Source organism: Paramormyrops kingsleyae, chromosome 8 (genome assembly GCF_048594095.1).
Source record: "Paramormyrops kingsleyae isolate MSU_618 chromosome 8, PKINGS_0.4, whole genome shotgun sequence".
Taxonomy (NCBI): Eukaryota; Metazoa; Chordata; class Actinopteri; order Osteoglossiformes; family Mormyridae; genus Paramormyrops; species Paramormyrops kingsleyae.
The window spans coordinates 26,468,888-26,482,833 of NC_132804.1; the positions used below are offsets into that span (position 1 = coordinate 26,468,888).

The 13,946-nt window shown below is 41.7% G+C and overlaps 1 protein-coding gene across 1 annotated transcript; it reads right to left on the reverse strand.

Annotated features, from left to right (window-relative positions):
- Positions 1-2,164: 2,164 nt before the first annotated feature.
- On the reverse strand, positions 2,165-12,688 carry cfap92 (cilia and flagella associated protein 92 (putative)). Its single transcript, XM_023799752.2, has 14 exons — positions 12,370-12,688; positions 11,122-11,341; positions 10,231-10,411; positions 9,092-9,225; positions 8,498-8,650; positions 7,246-7,421; positions 6,115-6,977; positions 5,835-6,029; positions 5,222-5,504; positions 4,968-5,132; positions 4,658-4,870; positions 3,832-3,985; positions 3,474-3,607; positions 2,165-2,503 (listed from the first exon to the last, which is right to left on the reverse strand). Exons 1-14 carry the CDS (start codon positions 12,505-12,507, stop codon positions 2,366-2,368), a joined length of 3,147 nt encoding a protein of 1,048 aa, XP_023655520.2. The 5' UTR covers positions 12,508-12,688; the 3' UTR covers positions 2,165-2,365.
- Between the last annotated feature and the right edge of the window lie 1,258 nt (positions 12,689-13,946).

Here is a 13,946-nt window from a genome sequence, read left to right on the forward strand (position 1 = left end):
ATGCAATTTCTTCTTTTGAGTGTGTCTAAAAGCTCTCACCGTAGACCGTCATGAGAGTACGGTAGTTCCAGCCAGTCCAGCCCAGAACTTCAGGACAGCCTAAATATAACCCCAGGAGATTACCTCTAGCATGTTCTTCAGCCTTAGGATGTTCAAATATTGCTTTAAAATCGGTATGATATGCAGCCCGTTTGTTGATTTCTGAGCCTTGTTTATCACCAATGGCAGTAGCCCATGTCAAAATATAGGACACCATCTGAGGAGGAATTCTCCCCCGATTGGTGAAAAATGAGGGAGTAGGCCTCCTGCAAAAGTAATCCCTGATAGCTGTCTGGGTGACAATCATAGCACTCTATGCTAACCATACAAACATCCAGTTCAGAGTGTGGGAGAAAGGTGGCGTGAGAGTTTGACACCAAGGAACTATGACTCAGCACTCCCAGGCAGTTACTCTGCAGCACAAAGTAGAGCTATGGATTCAGGGCCCATCCACACAACCAGGGATCTTTTTTCCCCAGAAACAGAGAAAAAATTCACAGCTCTCTGACAACTAATCTTTCTATAAACACATTAGTGCAGATGCTCATAAATGTAAAAAAATTGTTATGCCTACATCAGTGAACTCTGATTTGTACGTAGCTCGTGACTCTTTCCTGATGAACTCTCTTAGTTTCGATGTCTCTTTTCCTAATTGGTTATTCTTCACGGGAATGAAGAATGAATGCTTTGCCTTTGTTTTCACGGAAGTAAGCCGATTGTGAATATGGAGGATGTGTAGGACTTTCGCTACCTGCCATATGCCGTTTTGCTTACTTGTGTGCAGCTAAATCGTGTTTTGTGTACATTGTATGCTGTTTACAGCTATTGTGGAGCTTAGAATGAGACCGTACCTGAGCCAAGCTTTAGTGCAGCTCTAGCTTATGATACTGTAAAGACATCCAGCCACTGAACTTGAGAGCGCACTGAAACTGAGGGGAAGAGAGTGAGACGTGTAGTGACTAAATTTCTGGATCCTTATGTTGTTGCTGTGATGGTTCCTTTTATGTACAGCTGTGTTTTTGCGACGCTGCAGTACTGTGATATTTCACTTTTGCTAAATCAAATAAATAAAATATATGCATTTACCTTAAACACATGGTCGTGTGTGAGATCAACAGTCAAGCATTTGTGAAAACTGTCCCAAAGCGGTCCTCAGGGACCCACAGTCAGTTCATGTTTTTGCTCCCTCCGAGCTCCCTTCCAGGCAGTCCACATTTTTGCTCCCTCCCAGTTCCAAGTAGACTGTTTGTGGGTCTCTGTGGACCGGATTGGGAAACACTGCATTACTTTGTTCACATTATGGAAAGTAGGGGTGTGCAAAGCAGCCGGTATTTGTATCTGTATTTGTATTTGTTGAGGGGGGAAAAGTATTTGTATTTGTATTCGAGTAAAATTCAAAATAGGCGTAAAAATCCAGTTTTTTTGCGTTGCACTTCTAATTTACGCTATAGTGTAAGTATTCTTTAATTATATCCATTATAATAATTATGGATATGCAGTAGACAGAGTAACTTAAACGTACCATATAACTCCTACAAGTGCATACAATTCGACACAACTACACAAGCATTGTTTTAACCTTTTTAACCAAACGTTAACGTTACTCTGTCAACAGCCTATTGTCTAAATTAGCGAGCTAACAGAGCTACGTAAACAGAGCGAACATGAGAGCACCTGATTGCAGACGTCAATAATGCAGCGTAATGGAATAATCTCCCGATCAAACTCTGCTTCCCGAAAGTTATAAACTGCCTCCGGAACCCAGTTAAGGTACAAAAATCTATTCAACAAAAATAGTGATACAGTTAAGTCTTTTTTCGCTCAGCCGAGCCTTCTCTGTTACTGTGTGGAGCAGCCTGTGTCAGTCACCTCTTTTACAACCCCCCCCCCGACTCCTGAACTCACTCACTCACTCACTCATCCGGGCATGCACTGCGGTCTCAAGAGGAAACGCAGCTTTTTGATATAAAGTTTTTCTTGTTCCCGAATACAAATATTTTTTTAAGTATTTGTTCGAAATAAGTATTCGTAAAAAACACATTATTTGTGCCTTTCCGAATACCGTATTCGGGTTCGGCTCCACCCCTAATGGAAAGTACTGTAAACTTCGGCCCTGTGTGCTTTGAATTCTTGTCTTATTGGTAGAGAGTCCTGTCTGTGCTGAAACACCACTGGAAGGAGGTTTAGGGGCAATGGCTCCAATCATCACCCAGGGATGAACAATAGGCTTCACTGATTTATTTGAAATACTTAGTATATCTGAGATCATTCTTGTAAGCAATTTTTTCCATTTGATGTTTTACACTTGAGCAGGAGAAAAAGTGGTTCACATAAAATGTAATTTCTTTGGCTCTGACTTGTTCCGGGGGAAGCTGACACCTTCCCAGCTTTGGTCATGCTGGTCCAAAGGCCCAGTGGTGCAAGCCTCTTCCTCTGTGTCTCCTAGGACCAGTGCCTCTGGTTGCTGTGAAAAACCCATAAATTACCTGTTATATCCTCTGAATGGAAATATCTGATATTGCTACCAGAGCAAACATGGAATCTTCTGTTGCGTGCATTGTCAAATAAGACTAATAAACTGTGAGACTTGCAAAGCTGTGACATTTCAAATACAGCCCCCCTCCCCCCCCATGCATGTCTTGTGCCAATATGTAGACCTAGATCCTTACCCTGCTCAATCTGTTTGAGAATGGAAAAAACTGGGAAAAATTGGTTTGTGGTAAAACCACATCTGATTAATGGTCTACTGGGAAGGAGGAGAAATACTTCACAGACATTTTTTTTTTTTTTGCATGGGATAAATGTGAGAAATCAGAAAGGCAGACTACATGCCTGAAATTGGCATTGAAGCTCTTGTGCATACATATAATGGTGTATTTAAGACCATATATATTGTAAGCGTGAACTGTAAACACCTTCTAGTGATTCCTGCACTTTTATTACTTGGAACAAGACTAAAATAGTATTGGCTTTGTTGATGCATGACGTGTTTTCCTTTTTGTTAATTAAAACCAGTAGGTAAGTTGACAAGATGGCTTGACAGTGAAGTCTTTTTGAAGTGACAGAAACCTCTTGATGGTGTTGACGTGAGGTCATGGAGACCACCCGTTCTGATTGTGCCGGTACCATGGGTGGTAACGTAAAGTGTTCTCCACACGATCTCCTTGCGGGGTGAAAGTCCTCAGAAAGCGGTGTGGTTATTTGCTCGTTACACAATGGCCACCATGTGCACACAAGATCCTCATGTTTTAGTGGTGAAGTAACTCTTGCACATGTTCGTGATTACGCTTTACCCATAAACGCGTGACAGAAGCAGCCGGTCGTATTTAACATGTCCACGGGAAAGGCATGTTTTCATGATGAGCGTCATGTAGGCCCAAAGCCATACTTTGAAGAGACCGAAGTTGGTCTTCAAGGGCTTATCTTTCACTTACCATGTGCATCACCTTGAACTTAGGAATGTACTCTAGTTTTGAGGATGTCGTGTTTAGCCCCTTCCATGGCCACCAATAGTACTGCACTTTTGCAACATCAACCAGTTCCTGTGTCCGGGTTTCCCTTTTGGTGGCTAGAAGACACAACATAGTTCATTAGCACTCTTTTGTTTTTCCATATTATGGAGATTGCCCTGACCTTTTGAAAGTATAGAGGATTCTCAACGCAAACAGGTACACAAAGTATGTTTAACAGAATGACATTGCAACATCAATGTGGTCTGTAAATAAGGACTCAAGGCTTTGGATGAGTAGGGTGATATTGTAAAAAAATGAGGTGATCTCATTGCGCCCCTACCAGCCGGGTGACTGGTCATGGGAACCACAGGAACGGGGAAGCTGGAGGGTTTTCTATATAGTTCAAAGTCCTGGTGACGCTTTGACCAGGGCCATTGGGTTCTCATCACCATGGACTTCAAGATGTTATCATTTAGTATGTTCTCTCTCCAAGGCTGCAAGAAGGAAAAAAAACTTTCATGTACAGTACCCCGACACTGAAGGGGAAGATTACACACAAGAGAAAGAATGAAATTATGGAACGTTTTTGGTTTCCTTTTATATAGTATAACGTGCACCATAACTTTCACAGCTCAGGTTCTGCGATTCAAAAAGCTATCGGACTCGACAGCACTGATCACCAACTGAAAATACTGCACTGCTTCAAGATGGCAAGCTGAAGCACATGAGTGATGTCATTAAAGTTCAAGAACTCAGATTCACGTAAACGGGAGGAATGTTTGATGTTCATATACGGCTGGTGTTCCTGGCTCCTGCTCACGGATTAAGTTACGGCCCTCCTCAGGAGCCACGGCTGATTCGTTTAACAGGCTCCTGGCTCGGGGCGCCCGAGTACACGGGGCAGTGGGAAAACAAAACACTTCGGTGTGATCGTGGGGTCCTCAATCACTCAGCATTAGCCTTGTCATGCAGCACAACACCAAACACCCTTTCCGATCCTGAACCGTTACGAAGTGGACCCTGGGAAGAAAAACACCAGTAAAACCCGATCCTTTTGCCTAAGGGCTCAGGAATGCCCATGAACACCGCACTACGTCTCTCGGAAGGCTGTGGGGGAACCTGACATACAAAGGTCCGCAGACCCACGTCCAGGACACTGACGTGACCTTGTTCAGTTCCTCCATCCGGGCCTCATCGGGATGCTGAGGGTGCTTATTGCACTCCATGCTGCTCCTGAATCCAAGGCAGATGAAGCCATCATAAGTCCGCCAAGCAGCTTTTGACCTCAGCTCAGACAACCTCCGTACTTCGTCGACATCCACGGGAACCGCTGTGGCAGGCTGGTACTCCTGGCTGTATGTAAACCTCCGTCTAGGTTCCTGGAAAAATGATATTTGCAGCTCACAGTAGAAGGGACAGAATGTCCGTTGTAGGAACAGGTAATTGAATTAAAAATATAACAGAATCTCTCCACACCTTCGCCATTTCTTCATGCAATAATTTCCAGGCCTGTATGGTGGAATTTTCCTTCTGAATGCTGTAGTTGTGGGCGACCTTACCCACTGCCAGATGTGCTACTGTCACAGCAGGCTTTGGTGTCTGTAACCTTGGGTTGGCTTGAGACGCCGCTTCAATGTTGGCCTTACACAAGGAAATACCACAGCTGTTGATTCTGAATGTCATTCCTTTGTATGGACAGAACATGTGCAGTGTTATCTACGGCAGTATACCTGAAAGAAGTCCTTTGTCTCCATGCCATGCTGCTGGCTGATGAGCTGGGGCTTCCCCTCCAGGTACTCAGGCTTGTAGGCATCCCTTGCCTTGCATGTCTTCACTACGGTCGCTTGCACCAATTCTCGTGGCTCAGTCTGGTGCTTCACCTTCACCTGCTCCTCCCCCGTCCCAGAAACTGTTCCAAATCTCCTGCTCATGCTAAGGATCATCTCGGCTGAGGGAAACAGTTCATTGTGGACCACGTCTTTCATCCTCTTCATGTGTAGCAGATGGCTTAGTCTGCCGCAGTTTGAGGTGAGAGGTCAGCGAGACAAACCCAGTTCATGATCTTGTTTTTCTTCTCCTAAATCGCTCTACATAACTTACCATTTTATAGCCCCATGTTTACAGGTTTAGCATTTTACACACCAGGGTGGCTATATTAGTACAAATTCATGTTTTGTTTTACAAGCTACACTTTTATTAATGCCTTACATGACAGTCCTTAAACAAGTGACCTAAGGGCTTAGACACAATTGACGGCAGCACCACTCCTGGGATTTGAACCAATGACACATGCATTATGGTCTCGTAACTATAATCCCTGACTACTTAAACTGAAATGCTCACCGTGAGAGTGCCTGGAAACAAGCCAGAGGAACCATCTTTCTCACATATAGCAGCGGCTGTCTCATGATGGTCTCCAGGGACTCGTAGAGGTGAATGGGAGGTAGGCTTACATCCAGTGTCTCATACAGCCTGTTTGAGAAGCTCAGGTCTGAGTTGTAGAGAATCTCCACCTGTTCCTCCTCTGTCCCTGACAATCTACAATGCATCATATCAGTGAGAAGATATTCTTTGTATGATGATGAGTTCAGATGATTGAAGTGTAAAGGCCTGGATGTCTTACTTTACTGGAATAGTCTCCCAGAGTCTTCGGATGGCTTTATTCCTCAGTCCTTCAAGAACAAACAAGTGTGTTTCATGATCATGAAAGTAGAATCCCGTGATAATGTCCACGTTTCTATCGCTTGCATTCATTTTAGAGAAGGACAGGGATCTCTTGATTGTTTCTTCGGTGTATGAGTCCAGAAGCGCAGCAGAAGCATTGATTCTCAGGATCTCCGTGCGCAGCCTTTTTGGAGCAACACCACTGCGGCACCTGAAGAAGTAAATGATGCGGCCAAATGGACAATCCGGGGAAGGCTGGTCCTTCATCTTGGTCAGAGGATGTGCGATTTCAACTTTCACTTTCAGCTGAGATCCGGCAGCTAAGTAATGGCCTATCGGTGTTTCCGCTGCATACACCATCCGTGAATGACTGGGTGTTGGCTTTTGATATTTACTCACTTTATGTTCTGAAAGGTTTGCCGCAGGTGAGCTCTCGATCGGAGCCATGACCTTGAATCGCTTCTGGCCACGCAGCAGTTCGGACAGGTCTACCCTCACCACACCATACGGGTCACATCGAGCATTGCAGGTTGGGTGCCCGCTGCTCCGTAAGCCCACTTTGCTCAGCCTGGCATCATCTGACTCTGTGCCAAACATGGCAGGGGCACTAGTCGGCTTTACCGGCTTTCTGTCCCTGTCGTGGACCTCAATCTTCAGTGGAGGCCCCTGGAGGTATTCCCACAGCTCGCTTGGGTTCAGGAGGCCAGTTAGAATCATGTGTGCGTCCTGGAAGTGCATGTTCATGCCATGATCTTGCCCTTTGGTCCTGTGCTCACTCAAGTTGTGGAATTTATACTTACAATACACTGGTAAACATTTTTCCTGTGGTGGAAAATGACACAGAAAACAAGTGTTTGATTAAAAAAAAGACAAACTTAACTGTTATTTTTCATTCATCAATAAACTCTTCCTAAAAGACTTCTCTGATCAAGTAAAGTGGATTTTATTGTCATACCATCCAAATACAGGTTCCCCCAAGACCATGGTGCAACACGAAACAGCATTGATGGGAGAGGGTTTTCACAGTACTTAAAGTGGAAGATTCTGCAGATTAATACTATTCTCTATTAGCAAGCGGTACCCTGTGTACCTTAAAAGTGAGAGGCAAGGCCGGCAGGGACTTGGCAGATTGGACCGTGATGACCAGTGGGTTCAGCTCCATGCTGAGTTCATTTGACAGCAGTGGTTTATCTACAGAAATGTCGCAGAAACCTTCATCGATTCCAGGCAAGCAGGTCGCCAAGCAGCCAATTACTTGCTTCCTCCCTAATATCCAAGCCGGCGGCAAAATTAAAAGCTGATTTAATGTAAATGGAGCAGTAACCGCAAGAGTTACATGAATATTATAAACAACAACAATCGTAACTACACAGTGTTGTTTAATACATTTCACCCCTTTAAAATGTGTGCAGCAGTCAAACAGCATGTGATTTGTCTGGCTCCAGTTTACAAGAGGCCTGCCTGAATTTTTCACTGGTGATAGCTGTATTTGAGGTCACTGTAGCAATGAATGGGACACATCAAATGAATCGCGCTAGGCTTGCGCTGGTTCCTTCCTGTAGCCAATTAGAGGCCTTTCTCTAGGCAGCATCAAAGTACTGCAAGGAGTGGCGAGACTGAAGCTGCTACACCCTTTAAAGTAAACTGTCTAAAAAAAGATTTTTCAAGTGAAGCATGTTATAGGCGGGTTATTAAAGTCTCTAAAGTTCACCTCAAGTTGTTACTGTTTCCACAGAAGGGACTACACTGTACTGTTTTGGGTGGAACTGAGAACACTTTTAGAAAGAACAACTTTAAAATAAGAGTTTGAAAATCACAAGGTCAGCTGTTTAATATTTAAAGAACCCCGTTACTTATTGTATGTTGGAAAAGGTGAGCAGATCTGATGTTGATTGTAATGATCTATAATTCAAATTTGTATATGTAACAATTTCAGTGTGTCAGCAATACACCTACGAATAATCACCATGCTATTTAACACTGTATCACATTTACATTTATTTTTACTGAGCTAACGCTTTGGTCCAAAGTGAAGCAAATTGCACATTACAAACATACAGCTGTCATGGAGTTGACTAGGTGTGACATCTTCCAAACAAAGCAAGAACCTAATTAGACTGCTAATCGACAACCAGGAAGTGCAACATTAAGAACACCTAGGGAACTGAGTGGTGTCAAGCTAGTAGAGGAACTCCTGGAATGTCTGGATGCATTTCTTGAGTTGGAGAGGGAGAGATGTTTTTTAACATCAGTTATTTGATCACCAATATCAGCCATTTTTGTGCCAAATACTATTATGTTTTTGTAAATAAAATATAATAAGAAATGAAATATTGATGTACCTGCAAGCAGATAAACTGGATTAAGTTCCACAGCAGCGGTTCTACTCCTCCGCTGTCCAGCCAAGGCCGTGATCTTCTGGCCAGCTCTGCATGGCTGTTTCCTCTTATTCCCAACCAGGGATTCATCTGTCGCACAGGTAACCTTCAAAGAGTCTTGGAGGGCAAAGCAAGTTAACTCACTCACTACCTAACTCATAGGCCCTTATCACGAAAACACGGTACATAGAGAAAAGCAGAAGTATGTGACTTACAGGAGAAAAGACTTAAAACACTGCAGGTTCTTTGAGTTTGGGCCCAATCTTAATTAATGAAATAGTACTTGACTTGGATTTCTGGAAAATCCCTTATGCTTATACTTAAGTGTAATATCAAGTTGCATAAACACCAGCAGCTATTCCTTTAAAGGAAAGCATCTGAATATTAATTATTATAATTATAACGCACAAACATGATTCGGTTGCATAACTATTCAGGATGAGCACCACTTTCACTATCAATTTCAAATAATTAATCTTTGAGACCAAAAGAAAAACTTTTTTTAGTAATAGTCCTCTGTACACTGTTAATGCAGACTCCATCGAGTTTCTCACGTACTGATAGTGAACCTGCTGAGCTGTTTCCGGGCGTTCTGAGAGTTTGATTGTGTAGTCTGCAATCCACCAAGATCCTTTTCCCACTCCAGCTCCAGCTTTGGGCTCCTTAGGTCATTCACGGGGACTTCCTGACACCTACCATATGTGAGACATCAGAGAGCTGGACAACATCTCAAGCCTGGGACACAAGCCCATGGCAAGAAACAGATTTCATGGCGTGTCCAGCAACCCATCCAATAGGTCACAACCCTAATATATTTTTTCTACTTACATTAAAAAGGTCCATCTGGATATAATTTGTTTGCAAACTGATACTCTGATGAATAATTAAGTCACAGATTTTTCTTGTTTCCTTGTTTTCTTTCTTTTTGACTTTGGTTCCTCATTGCTCATGATGCAAGTGCGCTAATACAAATTAGCATTTTCAGTCAAATTTCAGGAACACTTCAGCTAATCATAGCCATGAGAATCGTTTGGGGAAAATATGAAGTTAGTTCACAGGCATGGCATTTTTATGTGATTTTTTTTTTTTTTTTTTTTTTTTTTTTTGGGGGGGGAGGGGGGGATGATGATTTTACTACCTGTCTATATGCCTGCTGGGACGGTAAAATGGTAAGCTGAGCACACCAGCATCTCTGCCTCAGACACAACACAGAAAATTCTCAATGCTATTTGCACTGATTTTCCTCCTTCTCTGACTTTACTCTGCATAATAATAGTTTGTGCTGCTTTCATGAATATATCTTTGCTAGTGCAGTGAAGTCCTTTTACGAGTGTGGTGACAATCCACACACAGCATTCACAGCAGATCAGTTTGCCATATTGTTGTTTGGATAATTTCTTGAATCAACAAGCATAATTTTGTTCTTTCTGCATGACAAACTCCCCCAAAAGGAATACAAAAATAGCTATAAAACAACTGAAAAGATCTATCTTCTCTGAAGAATAAATTAGCAAAAGGTGCTCCAGATGAAAATATATTTTCAGATCGACACAAACCTGAGGCACATTATGTAATCAAACTTGGTATAATTGCTGAACATCATAACATAAACCCTGTAAGGAATAAATGAACCATGGTCCAACAATCTGCTGCTATCCGACCAAAAGCATATGCGCCCATTACACACCCCACTGTACCTGTTGCGAGTAACACATTCTCCCTTGGGGTCAGAATTGGAATCTCTCTTCTCTCTGGACATAACATCTATCATGGAGGTTTTCCTAAGGTAGGAGGAGTTTTTGTCTGTTTTCACAGCAGACTTAGGATTCTCCTTTTTGAAAACATTTCTCAGCTTCTTCACAATGTTCTTGATAGCATCTTTGAATAGTTTCACAAAAGAAGAAAATAGAGAGAGAGAGAAAAAAACATTCCTGCAGTGTTGCTGGGATTCATATGATCACAATTCGCTGTTTGAATAACAGAGACCTAGAGGTGAGAGATAAGATGCACTCTGCACACACAGACAGGAATCACGCTTACAGTCTTGGTGGTGTGAGGCCCCTGAGCCAAGTACAAAGATATAAAGACCGATTAGCAGATCTGGCTGCCTATCTCAAGAAGGGCACCTGGCATCAGAAATTCCACACAAGTAAGTCATCACCGACTCTTTCCCAAACCCCCAACACACAGAAAACATGCCTATGGTTGCTCAGTCAAAACACGTTTTTGTATAAGAATTACTTTTAATGGTGATTCTAGGATTTTTAAGTTGGGGGGCATAAGAGGGGGTATAATTCATATAGATAGGCCAACCTTATTAGCCAAAGATGTGTTTTAAATCGACCCTGCTTTGGGTCCATAGCCTCCAGACTCCACTGAGTAGCATAAGCAGTTACAGAAAAAAGGATGGATGGATGGATGGATGTTTTAAATCAAGAAAGTGACAGGGAAACGATCACTCTGGGAGCCAATCAGCTTTTGGCTGATTTTTTGGTAAGATTACAACCACATGCAGTCTTTCACAAAGGACACTACTCAAGCCATCGAATCACAAAGGGTGGCATAGGAAACATGACCTGAAAACATACCAGTGTGTTCGGGATCCTCCCTGCAAAGTCCTTGCAGCAGTTTAAAGACACTTGGTCTGTCACACTTGGCCTTAGAAGACACCATGTCCTTGGTGTCCCACACACGGAAGGTGACTCTGTGAGAGGTCAGTTTAATCACCACGTCCCTCGTGACTCTGAGTTTTACAGACTGAGTCCAGGCTAGCCACATCCGGTCCCCCTCATTCCAAGGCTTTAACACCTAAAGGAAAAGAAATACAGTTTATTTTATATTGTTCTCCAGTGTACTCCATTCCATACTTACCATAACAACCCATACCTCACTATATCTGCCTGGCTGTGTAATATGCTAAAAAGACATCGGCATGACAGTATTATCAAGATATGCATTGTACAGGTCTTATAGATTATAAGTATCCAGAGCAACCTGGCGCAAGAATTATATATCCATTGACTGGACTTAATAGGGTCAATTAAGCATTAAGTCATAAAATGAGCATAAATATAAAGACATTCTCTTGAAAATATTTTTTTTCAATGATTCAATTTTTTCCTTAATTTTAGGCCAAGATGATAGTTTTACCTTTTGAGCTACAGCTCCATTAGAATAGTGTGACTCTGAAGTTCTGCTACTTAACTGTATTTCTGTTGTAATCTATTGTCTCAACTCGAATACATGCATGCAGTGATAAAGGCCGTAGGGCAACTTCTCCTGGGCCGAATGTGTTCGAGTGTGTTGTATATTTAGAAATGTTTGAAACATGTAAATCTCTCTCTTAGGTGTTAAATCAAATAAGGGCACACAAATCCAGTCATTTATCTCGTCAGTCCAAAATGTCCAGAAGTGGCTACATCATTTGTAGATTCAACATCCAGTGCTTTTGGGTTGAGTTTAGCCCAGTGAACAGGATACTGTACTTAATGTTAATTAAAAACACCATGCTAAGAGATCAATTAGCGGATCAGCACCAAATTGAAAGTTAACTAGGTGAACAGTTTGAGTGTCATGTTTCATTGCTACCATAAGAAAATCAGAATGATTTTTGTTTGGAAAACATTCACAGGAATTTACAACAAATTCTGAATGGTGATGATGCTATATGTTCTACATAACTATGACGATCGACGTGTATGTAAACAAACAAATGACCATAGTAAACATTCTCCTTTCGCAGACGTAAATGTTAAGTCGAGTTTAACACTGTATACTCATCATGCACAATAGATGCTGGCACTTTCACCCCTGTGCAGTATTTGCTCCTTATTTACCTTAGTTTCATTTTCCAAGTAAATGTTTGCAGCAAACCCAAACATTACCAGGTCAACTCTCCTCGGCTCTGGATCGTTAGGAAATAAATTATATTCGATATGATAGTATCTCTGAGCTTCCGGAGTTTTTTCCCCCATTGCGCTGGAGGAATACTGCTTCGGGATTTTTTTACTAGTCTTTTCTCCATCAGCAATTACACTTTCATCATTCCCTTAAAGGGGGAAAAAAATATATACAAAACATATCATTTAAGGTTAGCTACTTATGTCCCCCAAGATAAAGAAAAATCTGCCATTCTATCATAGTCATTTTGAATAAAATGTTTTATCTCATAAATGTCGTTTCTCTTTATTTTGCAGTAAAATGAATGTCTTCAAAAACCTAGCAGAAACGTGAAAGCAACTGCAGTTTGTATCTGACTAAACCACCGTATTGAATTGCATAAACTGAAACAGCAACTTCTTTCACTGTGAAATAAAATACCTTTGGGTATAGCCAACGCAATTGTGACTGTAAATGTAATTTCATAGCACGGTTGACTTCTGGATTCAAAAGACTCAGTTGTGCTTGTTGAAACAATGTTGTGGTCAATTACAGTATCAAACAGGCATTTGTCTGACTTCTGAGTGTCCTGTTTATTATCCCTTTGTAAAACCAGCTCGTTTAATTTTTCATTTGTGGCAGGAGCAGAGTCAAGCTCCCCAGGAGATGGACACCCTACTACACAAACAGCAGGGTTTCTTGTAGGGACTGGGGACATCGCAGAATCGCTGAACTCCATTTGGTGCAGAATTCACAGGTCTTCCTTAATCACTAAATCACCATTGTTCAGAAGGTCCAAAAAGAAGCTCTCATCTGTAAAAAGTAAACACGGGTTAAATAAAACTACTTAGATTTTAAATGTAATTAGGTTGAATGCAATTAAAATTACAGGATTGCTTTTCTTAGTTTGGCAATCAGTTACACAAGTCTGTATCTATGTCATGGCTTCCAATATAAACTTTACCAAATTAAATATATATTTAATACAAAAGTGTGCCATTCATGACATAGTTTCCTGTCAGGACGGTTACAGTCAACCACGAGCTCGAGTAACAACTTCACAACAATATACAGTATTTATCATCCGTGCTGCTTTTGATTGCATAGTGATACAGAACTCAGCGAGTCATTCATATGGATATACAATGAAGCATTTTAAAGTATCTTACCAAATTCATGTCTATATTGCAAAAAAAAACCTTTACCGTGCTGCTTTCGGCTTAAACCAGCTGTAGAAAAGTTCTTCACTTTACTTCAGTTGCAAAATTTCCAAGGGCAACCAAATGACCGCTTAGCACCCGGACAACACACGCTGTAACCTCCGCCAAAGTAAATAGTTCCACTACTTTCATGATGACACACACTGGACATACAGTATATAGATAACTTATTTTTCTCACAAATGAAGTCACTTTAATGTATGTGTAACTGGCATATCATGCAAATATTTTGTGATAACCATTTTGATGTTGGCGGAACAATTTCAACTATTTAAAACTGAGCCAATGTAAACGTCACCTTGGTAACTCATAAT